The sequence below is a fragment of the Thalassophryne amazonica genome, chromosome 1 (assembly GCF_902500255.1).
Source record: "Thalassophryne amazonica chromosome 1, fThaAma1.1, whole genome shotgun sequence".
Taxonomy (NCBI): Eukaryota; Metazoa; Chordata; class Actinopteri; order Batrachoidiformes; family Batrachoididae; genus Thalassophryne; species Thalassophryne amazonica.
The window spans coordinates 128,908,514-128,936,036 of NC_047103.1; the positions used below are offsets into that span (position 1 = coordinate 128,908,514).

A 27,523-nucleotide genomic window follows, 5' to 3' on the forward strand; every position below is an offset into this window, starting at 1 on the left:
GAAGGAGAAGAGTGAGGAAAGCCACCAAGACACCCAGACAACTCAAAAGAAGTTATATGTTTCTGTGGCTGTGATTGGAGAAATTGTGCACAGTGCATGTTTTACATTTTGTATCCCCAGTTATATAGCTTCATGATGAAGAGGTACAGAGGAGGATTTTCTTTAAAAGAAAAGCTGAATGTTCAGCTACAATCTGCCAGAAGATACATCTTGGATGCAAACCAAGATTTAATGTTTTGGTGAAAGAGAATCCTCCTCTGCTCTACTTGACCTTCTCCCATGCCTCCTCTGGATCATCCAGATGGTCACTTCAAACAGTCCTGGACATGTGCTGGCTTAAGCAGGGGACCTTGCACACCCTGCAGGATTTTAAACCATGACGGTGTCACGGACCGAGTGGTCCCCCCCTAAAAATCAGTCCGTCCCTGCCTTCAGTGCGCATGCATCATTAGCTGCAGTTCACCGTTTATCACCTTGTTTCTGCTTCAAACTGCACTCCAGTCATCATCTATCTCAGCGGCATATCTGAAGCTTTTGTCCAACAATCATTTCCACATAAATTTAGTATTATTTCATCATAAAAGATGTAGGAAGCGATCAGAGCACCGCAGCTACCCGAGCTGCTACCTGATGCGTTCACTGCTCCTCGGCCATTTCAAAGCGTCACCAAGTATTGCCTCATTTCTGCTTTTACCTTGTCATCTGATGGTTAATAATCCCATTAATCCATTTGATCGCATTGGGTGAATGAGCTGCTGTGGTCCCAAATGACATGTGCAGTAGAGGCAGGGCGGACCAATGTTTAGGGGAGGACCGTTCTGTCTGCGACATCGGCATAGTGTGTTACTAATGTAATCTTTCCATACTGACTTTCTGAAAGTAGTTTATGTTCATCAATGAATTTAACCAATCTGTCAACGTTTTTTCTAAAATTTTGGAAAATTGTGAGAGTAAAGAAACAGGCCTGTAATTTGTGAATTGGTGTTTGTCCCTAGTTTTATACAGTGGTATGACTTGCAATTTTTTTGATTGGAAATTTACCAGTTTGGAATGACACTTGACAGATGTGGGTCAGTGGTTTAACAACTGCACCAATAACTTCTCTGTTGTCATATCTGGGTGATTCTTTAACTACGGCACTATTGGCCCTGTAAATGTAATTTCCACCACACCATTGCCTTACAATATAAAGTGCCTTGGGGCAACTGTTTGTTGTGATTTGGCGCTATATACATGTGCTCTGATGTCACTGTTTATCTCCATAGAAACTACCCAAACAATCTTTCATACAAACTGTTTAAAGGGACATTAAAGTGTTGTGGTGGAAATTACGGCAATAGTGTGGGACAACTACATTTTGTTTAAAAAAATCACAACAGCTGTATGACACTGAATACCCCAATTATGTTTTGATTATTTTACTGATATTTTATTCAGAGATATTTTAAAACATTAGAAAAAACGTTTCTTTACCATTTATTTTTATCATTGAAGATCAAACGTCTGGGTGTGGGACAAGCACAAAACGGCAATATATGCATATAATGATGCTGAAAAAAGGTGAAAAAGTCATCATAGACTACTAGAACAAATTTCTTAACACACTTTCATTGTAAAGATAACTATAAAAGTGTGAAATTTCCCCTTTTTTCTGTTTTTCATACAATATGATCAAAGGACATAATAAGTGCCCGTAGTCTAAGAATCACCCATCTATGTCATCACAGTCAGGGGAGCTTTTGTTTTTACATTTATTAAGAATAGCTTGGACTTCTTTCCCTCCACGACTGTGAGAAACATTGAATTTATATTTCTAGTTTTGAGTTCATCATTCCAGACATTCGTTATTCAAGAATCAGGGATTTTCTCTGCCAGTTTTGGGCAGACAGTAATATATTCCATATACTTTTAATATTTTTATTCTCATCTAATAATTTACTGTAATATTCCTGTTTAGCTGTCCTTAAAATATTAATTAACCTACATGCATACATACATACATATATATATATATATATATATATATATATATATACACTCAACAAAAATATAAACGCAACACTTTTGGTTTTGCTCCCATTTTGTATGAGATGAACTCAAAGATCTAAAACCTTTTCCACATATACAATATCACCATTTCTCTCAAATATTGTTCACAAACCAGTCTAAACCTGTGATAGTGAGCACTTCTCCTTTGCTGAGATAATCCATCCCACCTCACAGGTGTGCCATATCAAGATGCTGATTAGACACCATGATTAGTGCACAAGTGTGCCTTAGACTGCCCACAATAAAAGGCCACTCTGAAAGATGCAGTTTTATCACACAGCACAATGCCACAGATGTCGCAAGATTTGAGGGAGCGTGCAATTGGCATGCTGACAGCAGGAATGTCAACCAGAGCTGTTGCTCGTGTATTGAATGTTCATTTCTTTACCATAAGCCGTCTCCAAAGGCGTTTCAGAGAATTTGGCACTACATCCAACCAGCCTCACAACCGCAGACCACGTGTAACCACACCAGCCCAGGACCTCCACATCCAGCATGTTCACCTCAAAGATCGTCTGAGACCAGCCACTCGGACAGCTGCTGAAACAATCGGTTTGCATAACCAAAGAATGTCTGCACAAACTGTCAGAAACCGTCTCAGGGAAGCTCATCTGCATGCTCGTCGTCCTCATCGGGGTCTCGACCTGACTCCAGTTCGTCGTCGTAACCAATTTGAGTGGGCAAATGCTCACATTCGCTGCCATTTGGCACGTTGGCGAGGTGTTCTCTTCACGGATGATGCGAAGGAGATGTGTTGCACTGCATGAGGCAAATGGTGGTCACACCAGATACTGACTGGTATCCCCCCCCAATAAAACAAAACTGCACCTTTCAGAGTGGCCTTTTATTGTGGGCAGTCTAAGGCACACCTGTGCACTAATCATGGTGTCTAATCAGCATCTTGATATGGCACACCTGTGAGGTGGGATGGATTATCTCAGCAAAGGAGAAGTGCTCACTATCACAGATTTAGACTGGTTTGTGAACAATATTTGAGGGAAATGGTGATATTGTGTATGTGGAAAAAGGTTTAGATCTTTGAGCTCATCTCATACAAAATGGGAGCAAAACCAAAAGTGTTGCGTTTATATTTTTGTTGAGTATATATATATATATATATATATATATATATATATATATATATATTAACCTCTGTAGAGCTATACTTTATAAATTCTCTGGAAAGTGTGTGTGTTTTTTACAGGCATTCTGCAATCCCTTTGTGATTCATTATGTATCTAAACATTTATCTTAATTTTTTTTTTTATTATCATTGGACAGGATCTATCATATGATGATTTAAAAGTGTTTAAATGTCACATCCCTCGTAATACGAATCATGGTGGGGGTGTTGCTGTAATTTATAAATTTGCAATTAGTTTACTAGCTGCTGGGGGTCTAAAATATATTTCATTTAGCCAAGGTCAGAAGGATAAGAAAAAATTAAAACAAAAAAGACAAATCGACTGTGCTATTTTGTCACCGTATATAGGCCCGCGGGCCCACACGCTGAATTCTTAGATGAATTTGGTGAGTTTCTCTCTAACTTTGCAACCCATGCGGATATTATTGTGATTGTTGGTGACTTTGACATTCATATAAATAAGCCTTCTGACCCCCTTTGTTTTCCTGTAACCGCCGTCAACAAAATGGGCAGATGATCACCAATATCACTGATAAATAATCTGCTTATTATGTTATCTATGAGATTTGTAAATATATCTATTAATGTGGCACTGTGTGATGTGATCCTACTGGGTCTGGTGATTTGGGAGTAAAGGCTCACACTGTATTTCTAAACTCTTCAGTAGATTTATGATTCACTGAGTTAAGCAAATCACTATTAAAATCCCCACAGATGAACAGGACCGTCTGAGTTACAGCAACAAAATGTTTCCTCAAATCAGTCCTGAAAGATTTCCATGTTGGAGCCTGGTGTTCTATAGATGCAGCTAACAATTACATTTTTCTTCTTTTCCATACAAACTTCTATTGTTATACATTCCACTATGCCTTCTATCACCACTGACATTTTCCCTTCTCTTCATATTTGAGGTTTTTCTCCACATACACAAGCCACTACCCCTCCAGTCTTGTCCACTCTGTTCATATAACTGAATTTATATCCACCCAGATCAAAGTCTATCCCCTTCTCATTACTAATCCATGTCTCTGCTATTGTAATTATACTAAATCTCTGTGAGAACTGGCCTAGATAGTTTTTGATGTTGTTGAAGTTTGCATATAGGCTTTGACCTTTGAAATGTATAGTGGACAATTCTTTATCTGCTTTAACTGTCCTGATATACTGCTCCTCTGTGTAATAATAGCAGCAGTTATCAATAATATTACTGTACGAATTATTTTCCGGGTCAATGTCCTCCTCCATGCCCTGTCTTCTGTACCCGGTGTAGTTAAAGGTTTTCAGTTCCAGCTTATCACAGTGCACTATCAGATGTTGAAGTAATATTTGCAGCCATTATTGGGTCAGTACTTACAGTCTGTGCCATCCTGTCTGTGTGTTAAATATACCCAGTGTTACTATCTCTGTCAGTGAATCTGTCCAACTCCTCGATATCCCTGATGACCAAAACTTTTGCCTCCTCTGGCGATCCGTTCCGCTTGAAAAAATTTTACAGTTTGAAGTCCATGTTGCCTGATTCTTCAGGATCTGGGCTTTCCTAGCAATGTCTGTGTTCCATTTGGTCAAATCTTCGTTCATGTAGACATCAGTTCCCTTTAACTTCCTCCCTTGTTTTAAAAGGGCTGTTTTTGTGCTTTCTGCTCATAAACCTCATGATGACAGCAGGTTTATCCTTTGAGTTTTTCCTGGGCAGAGGGTGGCAAGCTTCAATGTTATCACAGTCAAACTCTACCCCATGGGACTGGAGTAACTTAGCCACTTGTTCTATGGAATTAATGTCAAAATCCCTGGGCTCACCCCCGCTGTCAAAGGCCACCGCCTGTGCGTATGACCGGGGTTTAATTTGGAGTCCAGTGAAAATAACGTTCATCCTTGTGGACTGCTCAAGGTCGGCGACTCTGTTCTCCAAGGAGGCAATCCTCTTGTCCTTCTCAACACTTTGGAGGCAAAGAGCTTGCACTTCCTCAATCAACTCCAGGAAGCCTTTCTGCTGCAGCGACAGCAGACTTCCTTCGACAGAAAGTCAAGTGACTTTCTAATGTCGTCTACCTCCTCAGTCAATCTTCTTCTTTGGTCCCATGCTGCACTGGCTCGCTTGCTGGTTTCAGCTGACTGCAAGATCAGCTGCTTAGCAGCCAGTCAGCTGTTAGCTTAGTGGCTCGTAGAAAGTAGCAAACATAACTTTTAATGTTTTGGACATTCGTCATTTATGTACAGAAAGAATCATTTTGGAACGAAAACTGATCCCTGAAGTAAGCCACAGGTGGTATTTATAGATGACAGTGATTAATTGTTGTTAATCCTATGAACACCAAAGCAGCTGAAACTGATTATGTCCTCTGCTACTTAACTAACCAGATCAATATCCCAGAAGTTGAAATGACTTTAAATTTTACATACATACACACACTAATATATATATATATATATATATATATATATATATATATATATATATATATATACATACATACATATATATATATATATATATACATACACACACACACACACACACACACACGAGGTCTGTTAGAAAAGTATCCGACCTTATTTTTTTCAAAAACCATATGGATTTGAATCACGTGTGATTGCGTCAGCCAAGCTTGAACCCTCGTGCGCATGCGTGAGTTTTTTCATGCCAGTCGGTTGCTTCATTCGCCTGTGAGCAGGCTTTGAGTGAGGTGTGGTCTACCCCTCTCGTCTATTATTATTGCGAATAAATGTCTGAACGATTTGGATCTTTGCTGCATCAATTTTTTTCCAGAAACTGTAAAAGACCTCCAGGTGGACACCGTTCGAAAAATTAATATGGCTTTCAGGGACGATTTTATGGGGATTAAACAGATTAAGGAGTGTTACTGCCCCTTTAAGGACGGCCCACAACTGCTGAGAGCGCCGATGGACAGGCTGACACCCCGCACAAACAACCAGATCACTTCCAACGTGAAAGCTTTGTTGATCCGGGACCTCGTCTGACTTTCACAAAAAGGCAGAAGATGTGGACATCAGCACTTTTTCCGGCACATTCCACCGTTACAGGAGTTTTTTTTCATGGAAAAAGAAGCCGAAAAAGTGCGCTCCCAGCAGTTGTGGGCCGTCCTTAAAGGGGCTCACGCAAGCAGGCTTGATTCAAATACATCAGGTTTTTGCAAAAAAAGAATAAGGTCTGATACTTTTCTAACAGACCTCGTATAATTGACACTATGATTCTCAGATTACCATTTGAAATACTTGTTCTCTGTCCATCAATTTTCTCTTTTTGCCACAATAATATTAATAGTTTAATTAAATTCCATTGTCATTTAATGTGTCATAACTGCACCAAACCAAACTTGAAATTTCAGTGATTTATAAAGGAAATCTTAAATACTGGAAAAGTTTGACACACATGCAGGTCATTCCATGTCAATTCAACATTATTTGAGCGGCCTCACGCACTTTGTCTCAGATTTTCTTTAAATTTTAATCAAATATTCCCAGACTATTCAGAACAACAAATCTGACGTTTGAGGCCTGTAGGCCAAGTAGTTTTTGAGTGTAATGGTATGCTTCAATGTCTCAAACATGGATGCTCGCAATAGTCAATGTAATATTTTCCATAGTTTGAGCATACATAAACTTCACAGTTTAATGTCAATGTCTGTTGTTTGACTATAGTTCAAGTCTGGGTGTCCATGACAACTGCCACAGAAAATTTCAGGCCTTTAAGTCCATTATTTGCTGAGATATTCTACCTTGAACATGGCTCCAGAAATGAGGGCCATAATTTTTGCCTAAAAAAATGACAGACACCATGCACACTAAATTGGCCATATCTCAGAAACTACTTGGCCTACAGGCCTCAAACTTCAGATTTGTTGTTCTGAATAGTCTGGGAATATTTGATTAAAATTTGAAGAAAGTCTGAGACAAAGTGTGTGAGGCCCTTGTTGAATTGACATGGAATGACCCATAACCAAGCATTGACGACCCAGTCAATGACCAGTACAAGTAGAGTTAGTTAAGGTTGTTCCTTTTCTACACCATGAAACTTAAACATCGGATGTAACCCATACGTTTTTAAGAATACTAGCACCAGGTAGCACAATAATTTGTCTGCCTGATCTTGAATTTCTCCCTATGCTTCTTTGTTTGGCAGTGTTGCTCTAGCATCTTTGATTGTGATGTGTAATTGATCAAATTTGACCACAACATGCACAAAGCTTCTCTGGGAACTTCTACCTTATGGGGAAATTCATCTAAACTTGAGTGCGTTTCAACAATTCACCACTTCATTTTAGCCAGATCCACTTAAAATGGTTCTTGATACTTCTGTCGATTTCTCAGACGTGACCCTCATCATTCATCTCATTTATTATCGCCATATTCCTGGCTGAAATTGTAATCTTCGTGCAGAAATAGAAATTTAATGATGGTGCTTCCTGGAAATCAAGAAAGTTTTTTTTTTATTAATTGCATCCTAATTGGCTGGAATGGGATCGTACGTGGGAAACTATCAAATGAAATTGCGCGTTTTACATTTGTAAGCTGGTAATGCTAGTCTGGTTCCCATTCACGTGTAAATCAAATTTAATAAAATAAACTATGAGAGGGACACCAGAAAATGGTTTATTTATACAGTGGCTTGAGAGAGAGACTGACACAGCAAATAACTTTGGCAAAGCGAGCGAGCTATTCCCAGGGCCTCCCCAACCACAAATTTTCTCAATGGTACACCGATCTCAAAAATGGTCCTGGTAAAAAAAAAAAAAGTTGCAAATCCATGGAAAATACCCATATTCTTCCCTGGCCCATAACCCACCACTCCACAAAGGTTAATAAAAATTACCAAACAATACAGGGAGATTGAGTTGTTGTTGTGTTGTCCATTCGGCTGCTTCCGTTTTGTGTTCGGGGTCGCCACAGCGGATACAGCCAGATCTGCATTGGTAGTTGGCACAAGTTTTATGGCGGATGCCCTTCCTGGCGCAACTACGCTGCGCTGGCTCACTGGCTGTTTGGGTTTGTGATCACCTTTGATTCTATTAGAAGCTTTGGCGGTGTTTAAACTCAAAATCAGCTTCTTAGTATCTGAGAGTATATGGGAGGCAAAACTGAAAGTTACTGGTTATTGATTATCTGTAGCTTCCGATAATGTTTTAGACAGTTTATCAGTTTAGCCTTAAAAAAAGATAACTTTTTAGTTAGCTGATTACTAGTTATCGAAGCTAACTTTTTGGTTAGCTGTGCCCACCACTGGTCCCTTCTTAGACGGTGCATCCACAAAGTTTTCACAGTGCTTCATTTTTTCTGCATTTTGTTATGTTACAGCCTTATTCCAAAATGGAATGAAGTCATTTATCCCTCAAAATTCTACTCAGCGCTCCATAATGACAACATGAAAAAAGTTTTTTTTTTATTCTAAATTTATTAAGAAATTGCATGTACATAAGTAATCACACTCTTCTCTTTGCAGCAATTACAGCCTCAAGTCTACTTGAATATGATGCCACAAGCCATGAGCAAAACTTTGGTGCACCTATCCAAAATAGGTGCACCAAAGTTTTGCTCATTCCTCTTTGCAGTACCTCCCAAGCTCCATCAGGTAGGATGTGGAGCATCAGTGCACAGCCATTTTCATATCTCTGCAGAAAGGTTCAATCGGAGTCAGGTTGGAGCCACTCAAGGACATTCACAGAGTTGTCCTTAAGCCACTTATTTGATATCTTGGCTGTGTGCTTTGAGTCATTTTCCTTCTGAAAGATCAACAGTCATCCCAGTCTGAGGTCAAGAGCACTCTAGAGCAGGTTTTCATCCAGGATATCTCGGTACATTGCTGCATTCATCGTTCCCTCAATCCTGACGAGTCTCCCAGTTCCTGCTGCTGAAAAACATCCTCACAGCATGATGCTGCCACCACCATGCTTCACTGTAGGGACGGTGCCTGGTTTCCTCCAAACATGATGCCTGGCATTCACACCAAAGAGTTCAATCTTTGCCCCATCAGACCAGAGAATTTTGTTTCTCATGGTCTGAGAGTCCTTCAGGTGCCTTTTTGTAAACTCCAGGTGGGCTGCCATGTGCCTTTTACTAAGGAGTGGCTTCCATCTGGATGTTCTACCATACAGCCCTGATTGGTGGATTGCTGGAGAGATGGTTGTCCTTCTGAAAGGTTCTCCCCTCTCCACAGAGGAATGCTGGAGCTCTGACAGAGTGACCACTGGGTTCTTGGTCACCTCCCTGACTAAGGCCCTTCTCCCCCGATTGCTCAGTTTAGATGGGCAGCCAGCTCTAGGAAGAGTCCTGGTGGATCAAAGCTGCAGAAATGGTTCTGTACCCTACCTCAGATTTGTGCCTCAAGACAATCTTGTCTCAGAGGTCTACAGACAATTCCTTTGACTTCATACTTGGTTTGTGCTCTGACATGCACTGTACAATGTGGGATCGCATATGTAGACAGGTTTGTGTCTTTCCAAATCATGTCCAATCAACCATAATTACCCCAGGTGGACTCCAATTAAGCTGTAGAAACATGTCATGGATGATCAGTGGGAAAAGGATGCACCTGAGCTCAATTTTGTGCTTCATGGCCATGGCTGTGAATACTTATGTACATGTGATTTCTTATTTTATTATTATTATTATTATAATCTAAAAAAAACTAACATCGTCATTACGGGGTACTGCGTGCAGAATTTTGAGGAAAAAAATTCTGGAATAAAATGTGGAAAAAGTGAAGCGCTGTGAATACTTCACTGTACATACTACAGAAAAAGAGCAATTAGGATCGTACATAATGTGGGGTACAGGGAGCACACAAACACACTGTTTTTGCATTGAAATTTGGGGATGTTATTGCATTTAATACAGCACAGGTTATGTGCTGAGAAAAAAATAATTTACATCCAGGAAATATTAAAAAAATGTTTTGTGACAGGGGGCTATTATTTAAGAAGAGGATTAAACTTAAAAAAGCAAGGGCGGGGTGGTAGCCAAGTGGTTAGTGAACTTTCAGTTTCAGTGCAGAAGGTTCCCAGTTCAAACACCACCCCTGTCACATTTCTTCATGTGATGTGGAGGTGCGTTGGGAAGGGCATCCGGTGTAAAACCTGTGCCAAATTAACATGTAGATCCACCTTAGATTTGCTGTGGCGACCCCGAGTGCAAGCAAGGCAGCAGCCAAAGGGACTTTCTTTTTATTAAACTTTTAAAAGCACTGTTTTCATACAACTATGATGAGTATGTGTATTTCAGTTTGTGGGGTGGATTTGTAGAACGGCTGGTTGAAGAATTAGAGAGAAGCACTGGTATCGAGCAATTTAAAAGTACAAAGGAACACTTTAAGAGCATATGCAGATGAGCAGGTTAACAATGAGAGATGGGTTATGTCTCGATAAAAATGTTTTTGTCTATTTATATAACTGATTTATTTAATTATGCATTTTTGTTTCTTATTTATTTTTCGGCAGTGGGTGGGTGGGACTGTAAACACCTTGGATTAACATGGTGATGTAATTGATTTGTCATTTATTTTAATGTATGAATAGTGAGAAGGGGGTAGGACCTTACAAGTGTTTACTTTACTCCTTTTCCAGCGTTGTTCTTAGTCGACATACTTGTGTATTTTTTTGTTTTGTTTGAAATCATTTTCATTCAATGAAGCACTGCCAAGATTCACACCAGCAAAATGAAAAATATTTTTCCAACACTTACGTGGCTATAGGCACCAGAAACTGGTAGGCGCCTCGGAAGACAATGTAGGAAATGTAGCAGACCCATATGTTGTCTGTGGAGCCCATGAGGAGCAGAAGACCTGCCTGCACTGCAGTGATGATACCAATGACCAGCTCAGACCAGATATTCCATCGAATTTTCACAAAGCCCGCAATGAAAGACATCACTGCACCTGCAACATGAGATATGCATGATGATTTTCCAATTTCATATATTACAATGTTGAAACTAAACAGCTAACTTAGACACAGTACACAGGAGGCAAAACTGGTGGTGGCAAATCTGAAGATGTTTGAATTCTCTGTGGGAGTGACGAGGATAGACAGGATTAAGAATGAACACATCAGAGGGACAGCTAAAATCAGACGGTTTGGAAACATTGTCAAAGGAGCAAGATTGAGATATTTTGGACATGTGGAGAGGAGGCATTCAGGGCATATAAGGAGAAGGATGCTGAGGATGGAGCCACTAGGCAAGAGGGAGGGAGGCCACAGACAATTTGTCAGATAACCACCAACAACTGAATTCAAGCCACAGTACACTGTGAAGACAGTGAAGCATGGTGGAGCACGCATCATGATATGGGATGTTTCTCATACTGTGGTGTCAGGACTATTTATTGCATACCAGGGATCAGTTTGAATACATCCAAATACTTGAGGAGATTATGTTGCTTTATACCAGGGCTATTCAACTGGCGGCCCGTGGGCCAGAACCGGCCCTTTAATAAGTTTGGACTGGCCCGTGGCCCATTTACACATAAATATTAATAAATACACGCTCAAAAGCCGCTACAAAGCGCATTCGCCAATTTTCGGCATTTTGCGACATTTTGTGGCGCTTTGCGGCACGTTGAATCCTTTACGGCATGTCAGCACAGCCCCACCTCACGTGAAGGCATTGCGGGCACTCGAACAGTTGGTGGCGGTAATGTACCATATTGGTTTGCAAACCACCAGTAAACTCGAACGAAGAAGACGACGACAACAGGGCGCATTCAAAGGAGAAGAGATGTAAAAAGTTGACAACGAAAATAGAAGATTTAATAATGACTGGCCTGGTAAATATGTGCACGTAGAAAATGCCGAAGGCAATCCTATGTACCTGCTGTGTTATGACTGTTGCTCGGTGAATAAGGAATATAACGTGCGGAGGCACTTCATTGACTCACTCCCGTTTTGACAATGAATATTCACCGGGTTCTGATGCTTGTCAAATAAAAATAAAATGACTTAATCTGAACTACAAGCGAAGCACTGCAATCTTCACCCGTAGCTGCACTCTGCAGCAGAAGACAACGACAGCATCCCCGCGTGTTGCGGGTTCTTGCTAAAAAGAAAATGCCGTTCACTGACTCCGAAACAGTGAAAGAATGTATATTAGCTGCCACTGATGAGCTGGTAGCGCACAAGCTAAAACAGCAGGTAATGTCTTCAATCAAGCTGCAAGACGACTGGATGTTTTAGCCACAGACGTTTGAGACTCTTCTAACTCAGTTGAAGAAAAGAAAGTTGAATTCATGTCGCTGGCTGTGGATGAGTCAACTGACAGCTCAGATATACAGTAGCACAACTTTGTATGTGCGGTTTTTCAATGGTGACTGTTTCAAGGAGGATCTGTTGGGCCTAATTCCACTGGAAGGACAAACAAAGGGGAAATAGTTTTTCAAAAGATTATTGCTTTTTAAAGACAATGGACTGGACCTGGAGCGTATTAATCTGCTGGTTACAGATGGAGCTCCCTCAATGACAGGAAGGGTCAAAGGACTGTCTGCACGAATGTCTGCTGTTGCACCAAAACTACAGTCTGTCCACTGTCTCGTTCACCAGAGTGTCCTCTGCTCTTAGCTTAGTGGTGAGTTGAAAAGTACCGTGGAGTCTGTGACTGCTGCAGTGAACTTTATCAGAGCAACATCCAGTCTTCACCACAGGTTGTTTCGCAGACTACTTGCTGATATGTCAGCTGAGCACTCTGACCTACTGTTACACAACAACGTCAGGTGGTTAAGCCAGGGCAATGCACTTCAGAGAGTCTGTGAACTGAGGGAAGAAATTATCACCTTTCTATGTGAATGCAAGCACAAGAAGGCTGAAACATTTGTGACAAAAATGCTGGGTGAGAAATTTGTCTCAGAAATGTGCTTTTTAAGTAATATCATGCATCATTTGAATGGTCTTAATCCGAGAGTCTTCAGGGGAGGGATAAACCAGTGGCTGATGTGGTTGAAAAGCTGACTGCTTTTATAAAAAAAAAAAAACCTAGACATTTTCGCATGTGATCTTAATGACAGCCTGCTGCACTTTCCCACACTCAGTGACTTCATTAGTATATACTTTTGATGTTCTGTTAAATAAAAAGGGAAAAAGAAATGCAGTAGCATTTGCCTCAAATGTACATCCGACAGTAATAGTACAGGTCACGAGAATGTCCGGCTCACAGATCATAGTATTCTGACAAATTTGGCCCTCGGAAAAATATAGTTGAATAGCCCTGCTTTATACCAAAGAGGAAATGCCCTTGAAATGGATGTTTCAACAAGACAATGATTCCCTCATGGGATGTGACACAAAAATATTATGTACAGTGCATACAGAATGTATACACAGTGCTTCACTTTTTTCCACATTTTATGTTATAGCCTTATTCTAAAATGGATGAAATTCATTATTTCCTCAAAATCCTATACCTAATCCCCCAAAATGATGATGTGAAATACATTTTTTGTTTCTTTTTTTTGATTTTGTAAATTCATTAAGAATAAAAACTAAGAAATCACATGAACATAAATATTCACAGCCTTTGCCATGAAACTCAAAAATGAGCTCAGGTGCCTCCTGTTTCCACTGATCAGCCTTGAGATGTTTCTATAACTTAATTGGAGTCCACCTGGGGTAAATTCAGTGATTGGACATGATTTGTAAAGACACACACCTGTCTACATATAAGGTCCCACAGTTGACAGTGCATGTCAGAGCACAAACCAAGCATGAAGTCAAAGGAATTGTCTGTAGACCTCTGAGATAGGATTGTCTTGATGTACAAATATGGGGAAATGTACAGAAACATTTCTGCTGCTTTGAAGGTCCCAATGAGCACAGCGGCCTCCATCATCCATAAATGGAAGAAACTCGGACCCACCAGGACTCTTCCTAGAGCTGGCCACCCGTCTAAACTGAGTGATCGGAGAGAAGGGCCTTAGTCAGGGAGATGACCAAAACCCGATGGTCACTCTGTCAGAGCTCCAGCATTCCTCTGTAGAGAGTGGAGAAACTTCCAGAAGGACAACCATCTCTGCAGCAATCCACCAATCAAGCCTGTATAGTAGAGTGGCCAAATGGAAGCCACTCCTTTTGAACTCTTTAGCATGAATGCCGGGCGTTATGTTTGGAGAAAACCAGGCACCATCCCTACAGTGAAGCATGGTGGTGGCAGCATCATGCTGTGGGGATGTTTTTCAGCGGCAGGAACTGGGAGACTACAACCCCTGGCAGAAATTATGGAATCACCGGCCGCAGAGGATGTTGATTCAGTTGTTTAATTTTGTAGAAAAAAGCAGATCACAGACATGACACAAAACTAAAGTCATTTCAAATGGCAACTTTTCTGGCTTTAAGAAACACTATAAGAAATCAGGAAAAAAAAATTGTGGCAGTCAGTAACGGCTACTTTTTTAGACCAAACAGAGGGAAAAAAATACGGACTCACTCAATTCTGAGGAATAAATTATGGAATCACCCTGTAAATTTTCATCCCCAAAACTAACACCTGCATCAAATCAGATCTGCTCATTAGTCTGCATCTAAAAAGGAGTGATCACACCTTGGAGAGCTGTTACACCAAGTGGACTGACATGAATCATGGCTCCAACACGAGAGATGTCAATTGAAACAAAGGAGAGGATTAGCAAACTCTTAAAAGAGGGTAAATCATCATGCAATGTTGCAAAAGATGTTGGTTGTTCACAGTCAGCTGTGTCTAAACTCTGGACCAAATACAAACAACATGGGAAGATTGTTAAAGGCAAAGATACTGGTAGACCAAGGAAGACATCAAAGTGTCAAGACAGAAAACTTAAAGCAATATGTCTCAAAAATCGAAAATGCACAACAAAACAAATGAGGAACGAATGGGAGGAAACTGGAGTCACGTCTGTGACTGAACTGTAAGAAACCGCCTAAAGGAAATGGGGATTTACATACAGAAAAGCTAAACGAAAGCCATCATTAACACCTAAACAGAAAAAAACAAGGTTACAATGGGCTAAGGAAAAGCAACCGTGGACATCACTTGCTTCTACTGGTGGTTGGCTCTCACTGCGGTATTGTATCACTTCCTGTTCCGGAGCACAGCGGTGTTTTGCTGTATCTGTTAGCTGTTTAATCTGCGCAGTTAGATTGATCTAGATAATTTGTTTCACAGTGTAATCTTCACGTGCCTTAACTAAAGCACTCCCTCTGCTGAATCACCTCTAAATTATTTACACATTATTCACTTTGTGTGTTTTTAGGAATCCGCTAGCTTAGCGCAACTACTAGCTCTTAGCCGATTTAGCATGGCGGCTTCTCCTGTCTCTCCCGCACTTTTCTGCTCTGGGTGTGAAATGTTTAGTTATTCCTCGGCCTCCTTTAGCAGTAATGGTACTTGTAATAAGTGTAGCTTATTCGTAGCTTTGGAGGCCAGGCTGGGCGAATTGGAGACTCGGCTCCGCACCTTGGAAAATCCTACAGCTAGCCAGGCCCCTGTAGTGGGTGCGGACCAAGGTAGCTTAGCCGCCGTTAGTTCCCTTCCAGCAGATCCCGAGCAGCCGGGAAAGCAGGCCGACTGGGTGACTGTGAGGAGGAAGCGTAGCCCTAAACAGAAGCCCCATGTACACCGCCAACCCGTTCACATCTCTAACCGTTTTCCCACTCGGCGACACACCCACCGAGGATCAAACTCTGGTTACTGGTGACTCTGTTTTGAGAAATGTGAAGTTAGCGACACCAGCAACCATAGTCAATTGTCTTTTGGGGGCCAGATCAGGCGACATTGAAGGAAATTTGAAACTGCTGGCTAAGGTTAAGCGTAAATTTGGTAAGATTGTAATTCACGTCGGCAGTAATGACACCCGGTTACGCCAATCGGAGGTCACTAAAATTAACATTGAATCGGTGTGTAACTTTGCAAAAACAATGTCGGACTCTGTACTTTTCTCTGGGCCCCTCCCCAATTGGACCAGGAGTGACATGTTTAGCCGCATGTTCTCCTTGAATTGCTGGCTGTCTGAGTGGTGTCCAAAAAATGAGGTGGGCTTCATAGATAATTGGCAAAGCTTCTGGGGAAAAGCTGGTCTTGTTAGGAGAGACGGCATCCATCCCACTTTGGATGGAGCAGCTCTCATTTCTAGAAATCTGGCCAATTTCTTAAATCCTCCAAACCGTGACTATCCAGGGTTCAAATCAAATCATTGTATTGTATTGTATGGCCTTGCCTTACAATATAAAGCGCCTTGGGGCAACTGTTTGTTGTGATTTGGCGCTATATAAATAAAATTGATTTGATTTTGATTTGACTGTGGATGATTGGATGAAAGTCATATTCAGTGATGAATCTCGAATCTGCATTGGGCAAGGTCATGATGCTGGAACTTTTGTTTGGTGCCGTTCCAATGAGATTTATAAAGATGACTGCCTGAAGAGAACATGTAAATTTCCACAGTCATTGATGATATGGGGCTGCATGTCAGGTAAAGGCATTGGGGAGATGGCTGTCATTACATCATCAATAAATGCACAAGTTTATGTTGATATTTTGGACACTTTTCTTATCCCATCAATTGAAAGGATGTTTGGGGATGATGAAATCATTTTTCAAGATGATATGTATCTTGCCATAGAGCAAAAACTGTGAAAACATTCCTTGCAAAAAGACACATAGGGTCAATGTCACGGCCTGCAAATAGTCCAGATCTTAATCCAATTGAAAATCTTTGGTGGAAGTTGAAGAAAATGGTCCATGACAAGGCTCCAACCTGCAAAGCTGATCTGGCAACAGCAATCAGAGAAAGCTGGAGCCAGATTGACGAAGAGTACTGTTTGTCACTCATTAAGTCCATGCCTCAGAGACTGCAAGCTGTTATAAAAGCCAGAGGTGGTGCAACAAAATACTAGTGATGTGTTGGAGCGTTCCTTTTGTTTTCATGATTCCATAATTGTTTTCCTCAGAATTGAGTGATTCCATATTTTTTCCCTCTGCTTGGTCTAAAAAAGTAACCATTACTGACTGCCACAATTTTTTTTCCTGATTTCTTTATAGTGTTTCTTAAGCCAAAAAGTTGCCATTTGAAATGACTTTAGTTTTGTGTCATGTCTGTGATCTGCTTTTTTCTACAAAATTAAACACTGAATGAACATCCCCCGAGGCCAGTGATTCCATAATTTTGCCAGGGGTTGTAAATTCTCTCAATGAGTCCAGTGTCTTTCAAGTATTTAAAAAGCCAACACTTTCCCCTCTCATTTGACCTTATGGTTAAAATACTTCCTACAGAAACTTCTTTCAGGTCTTACAAGTGATTTCCTTCAGTTTTTACTCTGAATAGATAAACCATTCAAAAATGACAAGATATAGTTTGTAAAATAAAATATTTTGAGGGAAAATTAAGGCACTGTGCTAAATACATGACTGCTGGTGAGAAAATAATTTTTGACTGAAACCTTTTTGGCATTCAACTTGAGCACCAAAGGCGTGAAGTCCATCTACCTTCCTTACACTCTTAGTTGTGTCACTGCTCCAACACACCTGAATCCAATGAAAGGTTCATTAAAAGTCTGCTAACAAGTCTTTCACTGAATTCAGTTGTGTTGGAACAGGGGGATAACTAAGTTTCAGGAAGGTAGATCTTGAGGACCGAACTTGAGTACCCCTGCTCTAGGGGGTCGGGGGCATGCTCCCACAGAAAAGTTTTTTTTTCAAAATGGTGCATTCTAGTAGATTCTTCACACACAATTCTTACTTAGAAAAATCAGTGTTCTCAGTTCTCAATTTTCTGGAGAATATCTTAATCACTTCACTGTAAAATCATACTTTAATCAATAATAGCAATCTCAATAAAATATGAACGTAAATGTTTAAACATACTTTTATTATAACACTTATTTTAGCTTATATCTTCACCATATGCACCACAAGTTGACTGGGTGGGCATCTCTTATTTTTCACATGGGGTTGTGCTGATTTTTTCCTGTCTTGGTTTGGACTTGAGAGACATTATTTGCTATTAATTCAGAATATTTTTGGGCTATGTGATCTTTTTCAATAGATTTAACAACATTTGAATCAAATGCTAACAGTCGCTACCATCTGAATGTGTTCAGTGACTTTTCTCACTCGTCCAGATAGCAGTGTTCTGTGGAAATTGACCATTTCTAGACTAGAAAAGACTAGACAATTTCCCACATGGATAAATGCAACTGTATATTGTTTATTTTGTCTCAGGTTCAAAACCTCACTGACTTCAAAAACACTGTGGCCCATCAAAAACACATCCGTCCCAATGCAAAAATAAAAGAGAACGCATCTCTGTAGCTCTAAACGAGACACAGAATGTGCACGGCACCCCACACACCTCAGCACATCCTCAAATGCACACCACAGAACACACTAACCACAAATGACAACCTGTGAATTATGTCCACAATGTCTGTTACATGCTGAATTATCTCCACCACATACGCCCCCCCAGAATTCACCATAAATGAAAACAACAAATGTCACTGAGGGGAGCCAGCAAATAACCCAGCCACAACAACTTGTCCGAGGCACTGTGGTGTAAGGCCCCCGGTAAGGAAACCCTAGGCCTTCCCTGTGGAGGAGGACGGGCGAGCTCTGTGGGTCTGTCCAGATCCAGGTGGGCTGGCTTGAGGCGGTCCACCGAAACATGTTCGGCTTTACTGCCTATGCCACCATAAAGTTATTTTTTACTATGTCTCTATTCTAATTCATTATGAAACAATGTCTTATTCATTATTAATTGTAGCATTCTTACCTTTGATTACAACAGAGAAAATAAATTGCAAATTCCATACTGAAAACCACGCGGCGCGGGAAGCTGATGAATGGATGTCTCAACCACAAATGTACAGCTGCTATATTAGAGAACGCGATGACCGAGACACTTTGATTTCCGAACAATTACAATTCGTGTAACAAGTTTGTCCATTTTAGTTTCATTCCGGAACTAGCGCTCATCGCATTGAGAAGTCTTAGCACTGTATTCTTTGCATTTCACCCATTTTGTGGGGGAAAAACACAAACGGAAAGAGAGGAATATTCACTTTGATTTAGACGGAAAGCAGTCATACAATGGAAGACTAACACCCACGTGTACCAGCCTTGGCCTCTGTGACACTTGGTGCCAGCGTGCCTCCCTCCCCAGACGGACTGGCGATTGCAGCGTGCCACACGTTGGGACGTTTTTCTGACTGCTCCTCCTCGGCTACACGGGTTGTGTTCACCAAGACGAAACACAAAATGCAGATATTGTTCTCTCATCATCGGACTTCCTGTAACGCTTGCATTTTATTATGGTTTGTGTCATCTGGATGTAACAGGATAAAATAAAGAGCTAAAGTAGTTTATGTGAAATTTCACCGCAAAAATGGGTTTGCACGCAGTCAGGTTCCCACCAAGTTTTGCGCTGAAACATTGTGAGATGACGCCCCTCGTGTAGCAGCACTGTGAGAGCAGTACAGGAATAATTTATTATACGGAAATAACAAATCTGAAATTTGATTAAAATCAAACCAGTCATGTGACTGAAGACGAGCAACCATGTAAATACTGTACAGGTATATTCATTGATTCTGATTTTTATTATTATTTATACTACAACTGGTGCCATTTGAAAGTGCTGGATTCTGGTAATGGCATTTCACAACACTATTTAGAATTCAGTTGGTCTGGTGGTGGTATTCAGAAGTATTATGAAGTATTAATCTAGTGATGGTCCTTTTTTAAATAAAATTTTTTAGCTCTGAATTTTGTATAGGATTACAAACTTCCTACAGGCACTGCACTAGTATATCAAATAGGAGTGTCTAATGACAGAACTGCGCCATAAAAACGTATAGGAACAGACATTCATATATGTGTGTGTGTGTGTGTGTATACTGTTACAGCTCAAACAAACAGATGTTCATGTTTCTGTGCATGCATGCGCAGTGTGCTGTAACAGCACAAACAGACATTTGTGTCTGTGTGCTGTTACAGCACACCACATGTGCACACACACTGATTCAATTTTCAAGATCATAGGTCAAAGGTCAGTCTGGAAAATGCCTCTCTTTTAATATTGAATAAATTTTCAAATATTCACAACTGTCAAAAATGATCGAACTTCTTTCATGTTTGGTAGCATTTTGTAGAATGGTATTTTATCAACTGACGACATTTGATCCGCATCTGATCCAGATTTTTTTGGCCATTTAAATTTAACTTTAAATCCCCATTTAATGTATATTTTACAATATATCTTAATCAAATGTGCCCCAATCACTCTCATATTTGAAAGTGAGGTGCAGGCTGGCACTCACTATAGACTGACAAAGATTGATGTGGATCTGATTCAGACTGTAAATTTAGTGAACATTTGAATTTAATATTGAAAAACCCCTTTAGTGTACATTTTGCATTATATCTCAGTTAAAGATATCAGTCACTTTCACTTTTTGTTATGGATTTACCTCCACCACCAAAATTGGATGGAGGTTCCAATTTTATGCCTGCCTGTCTGTCTTCCAGCTATCAGTCGGAAACCAAGTACCAAAAAGCAATGACAAATTGTGCACAGCAAAAATAACCAATGTCCTGTGAAAATTATCTGACAAAGAATTCAGAAAACAGAAAAGATGGGAAAAAACCCGACACCACACACACACACACACACACACAATTCAACTACATGCACTAAATATATTCTCCTGAGTCCTGACATTTGATCACGTGTAATTTAGCTTATGAAAAGCCACTTCTAACCAGACTTTGACCTTGAAAATGTCTTCCAAGGTAAAAATTGGTGGAATTGGAAAGTATTTTTGGTGGAGGTTTGTGCTCTACAAGCACGGTGCTCTAGTTTTCTATGTCATTACAAAAGTCAGAAATATAACAGCTCAAGGGTTTATAAGCCTTTGAGAACCACTGTATGTATGTATGTATGAGCCAAAATGTGGTTAATGTAGTTTTGTAGCTGCAGAAAACTCACTCAGTAAGGTCGAAGCTGCTTCCACTCCACCGTTGTAAATGCGCTTGTTCTCAGTGGCTGGGTAGACTTTGCTCCACAGAATGTGAACGTAGAACAGCACCAGGTAGTACCCCGTGGAGTTAAACACCCACCACAGGCACCACAGCCTGAGTTTGGGCCTCTTCACAACATTTCTCAACTCCAGTAGCATCTGCACCAAGACAGAATCTCTCCAGTGCGTCTCAGAGCATCCAGGTAGTTCAGAGGAACGGTCACCCTGGCTTAGGTTCATTTTGGCCAGTTCAGCTCTGGTAGCTACTGTCTCAGTCTGTTTTCTTGGCTCCAGACTATGCGCTTTGTGGAAATACAATGAGCGCTTAGGCCAGGGCAGGAAAAGTGACAAAAGTAGGCCAAAGCTGACAAAACCCAATGATATACCATTAAGAGTAGCAAAGGTAATGTTGCCCACAGACATGCAAACTTGGCCCAGCACAGAGCTGGTGAACACCCCCATGAGGACTGAGGTGCGTGAGTAGCTGGCCACTTGCTGGTAGAAAACTGGGCTGACCAGAGAAAAGATGTAAGAGGAGTAGGCCACTCGGCATGCCATGGTGACGCCGTAAAAGACCTCCATAAACTGCATCTGGATAAGAGTCGTACCCAGGAGCAGAATCAGCCAAATGGACACCTGGCTGATGCCCTGAAAAATCAGCACTGGCTTGTAGCGTAGGAAGTCTGTTAGCAAGAAGGCTGGCACCAGCATTGCCATGTAAGAGTATGTCAACACTGGAATGATCTCATTGGTCACCTAGAAATAACAGATAAGGATTAAAAGCAAGGACAGTGAAAAGACAATAGGTTTTATCAAACAGACCATCCTGCTCTTATTGCAGGGCATAACTGCAAATTTGAGCAAAATTGTTGAAATGGTGAGAAATTATTCATCAAAATTTAGATAAATGATGACTAGAGGTCATTTGTTCAAAAGAAAAATGTTGCCCAGGATAGTAACCATTTTCAAATTGCCATGAATCATGACAGAACTACTAGTTCAAGTAGTGCATGTAGCCAATGTATAATTCATCTGGTCGAGGTGCAGCTTGCTAAGGGACATTTATCCAAATATTAGTGGGGGTGTACGTATCTATTTGAGCCTGTATGTATTATTTTGACCCTGTGTAGATTAGAGAAGATCACAAATAAATTAAAACTTGTGCACCAGTTCTTTTTTTTTTTTTTTTTAAAGTCATTCATGATAAATGCTGTACAATCATTTCACTCTGGCAAAAGAACACTCATGCCCAATGTTCAACAACAACTGTATATGTGGTAGTAAAATCTTTGCTGGTGAGATACCTCAATTAACAAACTTCAACAAAAATCCAACAAGTGACAGGACATACACATACAGGGATTAAAGCAAAACAAAACAAAACAAAAACAAACAAACAAAAAAAAAAATCAAACACCCTGAAATTTTTTTCACAGCCAAATCATAAGCATTTCACCATCTACCTTTTTATAGAAACCCTTTTGCAATCATCCTAGAGTTTAAGGTAAAACAATGTGGCAACAGGTAAGAAAACAGCAAGTAGTTCTCCCTTTCTATTGCAGCATCATACTGTAGACCAGTGATTCTCAACCGGGGTGCCGCGGCACCCTAGGGTGCCGTGATCGATCGTCAGGGGTGCCGTGGGTATTTTTCATATTCGCGATTATTTTTCATATTCGCGATTACCGTGAATTATTTATTTTATCCACAAAGCATAAAACGACTCAGAATCTGACGTCATTGTGCTGCAGCCTCGCTCTCGTCTTAAGGCGGGACAATAACAAGGAGGCTGACGGCCGATTAAAACAGTGCCGTCTCCTTCAAAAGCCGTCTAAAATGCGGAGCTGTCGGTGTGTGTGTCTGTGCCTGTGTGTGCACGCGCGCAGAGTTAACAGGCTGCAGACTGCGAGGGAGGGGGTGAGTGAGGGAGGGGGTGGGTGAGGGAGGGGGATTCCTGAATGCAGGCGCGACACGTTCAGTGCGCAGCGAGCGCGGAGCAGAGAGAGGATTTTAAATGGAGTGAACATGTTAACAAAACGAAAACGTGAAGCTTTTACTTCTCTCTGAACTTTCTCTAAAGGTGTGATTCTGCCGTTACCGTCCTGTTCACACCATGTGCGCGTCGTATGCTGAATTTATGAGATCATGAGATGAAATAAACGGTCAAATATCTTAAAAACATATTTAAAAAATGAGAATATATGAATGAACTGAGATACACAAAAAAAAAATGTTCAGACGCACAGATCACAAAAAGCAGGTGAGAACTCTGAACTTTAACAGCTGTTACTTTCCAAAGGTATTTATTTGTCCAATATGGGCTTAATGCAGTGTTTAAGCACAAAACGTGACTGATGAGGAGAAACAATTTCAGAAATGCAACAGAAACAACCACAAATCAGAAACAGTTGGGACTGTATGTAAAATGAAGATAAAAATAAAAATGTTGCACCATTCCCAGTTTCTCCACTCACAGAAGCCAAACGTTCTTCCAGAGTTGTGTAATTATACTACAATAGTAGAATATAAAGAATGGGAAAAAGAGAAAAAAAAAATAGACAATATATTCGTCAATCGCAATATTTGTCTGACATTAATCGTCTCCAGAAATTTCTAATCGTGACAGCCCTACTTGAGATCAAGCGACCAAATGCTTGAGGATTTCGAAATGCGATGTTTTCTGTATCGATTTTCTATTGCGATAATTGGGTTTTCCGCAAAACCAGAGGTAATAGCATTATAATATTATTTTAGTTGGTGGTGTGCCGCAGGATTTTGTAAATATAAAAAGGGTGCCGCGACTCAAAAAAGGTTGAGAAACACTGCTGTAGACTAACCTACACATTATTTAAAGGATAAGCACATTTGAAGGGGCCAGCTTTTCTATAGGTTTTACATAATTCAACCATGAAACTGAACCTTTGTCAGCAGGGGTTTTTGATGTCCAGGGATGGATTCTGGAGGGTTTGCTGATGAATATCATTATATATGAATATTATTATAAGTAGTATGAAAAATGTCTTCAAAGGCAGACATTCAAAGGCTCCCCCAACACCCTCTTTCTCTCTGGATTCACCCCTGGTTTTCAGTCTCTGAGGTGGAACATTAAAGAATTTGTGTATTTATGTGGAAAGTGCGAACTGATTGAGGGGTAAGAAGGCTTTATCAGGTTTGATCATTTATGTCATGTCGTCCTCACAAAAAGATTTTGGAGGAAAAAAGAAAAAAAAAAGCGTTAGTTCTTGTTAATGCATCACAGGTCTGTAACTGTGTTTTTAGTTTAACCACAGCAAAGACACTCTCAGAGACGCTCAGAGCAGACTTTAAGAATATAATAAAGTTTAAGAATAAGTTTTAAAACTCTGCACTCTGCTCACTGTTGTCACCCCGGCACAGAGACAAACACACTGCTGCCCCTCCCTCCTGCAGACAGAACATAGAGGAACAGACACAGGGACTCGCTGCCAGGGAGAAAAAAACAAAACAGAGACGTTATTCTAAATTGATTTTTGAACATGGTAAATTGTATATCTTGCATCTAGCCTTAATTTTGCATCAAGATGGGGTCAGTGTGAACACTGCCTTTTGGCAACTTAGCTGACAGAAATCCATCATAAGCGATGGAGAGCTTTAATCCCTACATTAACTGACATATCAGTGTATGAAATAAAAACAAATAGCCCTACTATAGCCCTCAATTATACCAATTTTTACCTTGTAAAAAATTTTCAAGGTCAAACTCCTGTAGAAAGTGGCTTTTCATAAGCTAAAATGTAATACAAAATTTAGATCAAAATAGTGGAGCAGATAACTGTATAATTGTTCATTTCTGCAAACAAGCACCAAAATTGTCATACATACTCCTTAGTAGAGATGTACCGAATCCTGATTTTTAAGGTTCTGCCGAATACCGAATCCACTGCTTAAGATTTGGCCGAATCCGAAACCGAATACCGAATCCTACTCCGATCATCAGCTAGTACATTATAATGCAATGAAACCATTGCACAGTGTATTTCCTTTCCTTAACAGTAAGATAAAACATAGGCAATAACTTCTACCATTATTTTTTAAATTTGAATATAGTCACACTTAGAGAACACCACTGAAATGTTAAGCTTAAAGCCATTCAGTGTACAGGCTTAGTGTTCTGTTCATTCCAAAGAACAAAGAGAGCAAACAGGTTATCTTCTCTTAAGCCTGGTTCCGACAGGATTTAAATATTCTTTAGGTTTTCCAAAACCTGAAAGCCACACACACGTGAAGATAAAAAAAATCAAGCTCTAGCAGGTTTGATCGTACAGTGGTGTGGTGTTTAGCCACACGGTACGAACCCACCACACACACGAACAGATTTTCACGCACGACAGTCACAGCTCAGACAGGAAATCTCGCAAATTCCTCTCGAGATTAAACGTGACTTCAGAGTAAACAAACAGAGACACTTTGTGGACTATTTAAAACAGAGGGGAAAAAAACGATACAAAAAGAAAAAGAAAAGGCGTTCTTTAAAGGAGCGGAGATAGCGCGACCACCGGACTTTCTGGTAAGTCAGAACAGCTGTTTTGATTTTATTTTCCGCTCCGTGTGTCCGTCACCTTTCTTTCTGATTGGCTGCACGTCACATTCAGCAGGCTGCTCGTTTGTGGTCGGAGGATACAATACGCTGCGATATTGGGCCAAAAAAAATCCAACATGTTGAATATCCCCGATTTGCGATCGTAGCGCTCCTGATGGCCTTCCGAGCAGATCAGAGCACTCAACACACCACAAACAACAGGAATATCTGATAAGATTATCTTTAGCGTCATCACGATTGTCGGGGGCCTCCATAAGATTGTCGGAAGGGGAAGATCGGGTCCAATATCGGGCTAATTATCCTGCCATGTGAACCTGGCCTTAAACATTAACGACGTAATCACGTTGTGCTTACGCGCGGTAGGATTCGGTTCGGTTGGCGCTCTAGGGTTCGGCCGAAACCGAACGCTGTCAACAAGGTCAATGTTCGGCCGAACAGCAGTCAAAAGTTAAAACTGCTCTAATTTTGGAAAACCGTTATGCAATTATTGGTTATTAGGGTTTTAAAAAGGAAGTTGCATCATGTGTCATGCTTAGTAATCACATTACAAGGGAACATGCGTCACATCACAGAATCCAATGGACATCGTCATTGTTTGACCTTTACTTTGCAGACCAAACACAACACAGTCAAAACGATTCCATGTATTCATCGTATTAGCTCAACCAATAATTTGCACCACTTTTTTAAAAACCAAAATTGGAGCAACTTTAACTTTTGACACCTGAATAAACTGAAATTGACCTTTGTCACCATTCTTGCTGTTTTACCCCATAACATTCAGTCATAGACAGTCCAAACTATACGTTTTTGGAATATTTAATATCAGACATTATATAACGGCTGAATGGATCTTTGTCGTTTGATTGGTGCTTTTTATGTCACATGACATGGATTAATTCATCCCATTTGTGTTGCATTGCATTTAGAGTGCGGCTTGGTTCCATTTAGAGTGCAAATTTGGTTCCATACATTTGGTACCACTGCACTCTGCACGTGCACACACGCATGTTCGTGCACACCCATACATGCTCGTGCACACATGCAAGCACACACTAAACAAATTATTATTATTTTTTTTTGGTAGTACACAAACGCACAAGTGCCGACCCGGTTGCGCGTGCGCATGTGCGCACGCACGGGGGGGGGGGGGGGACAACGACAGGATGATTTGATTGAGCTAACTGACGCTGCTAATTCTTGTAACACAAACACACACACACACACACACACACACACGCACACAAAATCCACTCCGCTATAAGCCATCTGGATGCATGAAGAACTATTCAGATGAAACAATGACGTAATTTTTGGCTGGACTGAGGAACTACACAGTCTTTTTTATGGAAGTCTGAAGTCAGTGCACAGCATCACTGGACTACACATCACAATTTGGACTTTAGCAGCAGTGGAACACCAAAATGTAAGTCCCTTTTCTGTTGTTTATAAATGAATAAAATGTCAAATGACACGGATCTATTTTAGCCGTTATATAAAACAAATAATGAATGTTTTTACATTCTTTCAATGGAATGAATATTTGATTCGGTGAAAGCTGGAACAAACCATTCAACGAGGCGAAGCCGAGTCAAATGGTACCTCACCTCATGAAATATTCGTACCATTTAACTCATAAACATTCATTATTTGTAGAATATTTTTCAATGATTGGAGCATCTGTGTAATTTGTAAATTGACCCCTACCTGGCTGCCTATTGAATATTCAAGTGGCCAACTGGTATTTTCAAAAGTACAATAGACCTT

General features: G+C 40.5%; 1 protein-coding gene across 1 annotated transcript in view; it reads right to left on the bottom strand.

The window, feature by feature from the left end:
- The window catches only part of slc19a1 (solute carrier family 19 member 1), a 69,956-nt gene that overhangs the window by 13,072 nt on the left and 29,361 nt on the right, over positions 1 to 27,523 (bottom strand). Inside the window, exons 4-5 of the mRNA XM_034174389.1 lie at positions 21,147 to 21,933; positions 10,889 to 11,081 (exon numbers count right to left, since the gene is read on the bottom strand). Of these exons, the coding sequence (XP_034030280.1) occupies positions 10,889 to 11,081; positions 21,147 to 21,933 (980 nt within the window). The remainder of the gene's footprint in view (positions 1 to 10,888; positions 11,082 to 21,146; positions 21,934 to 27,523) is intronic.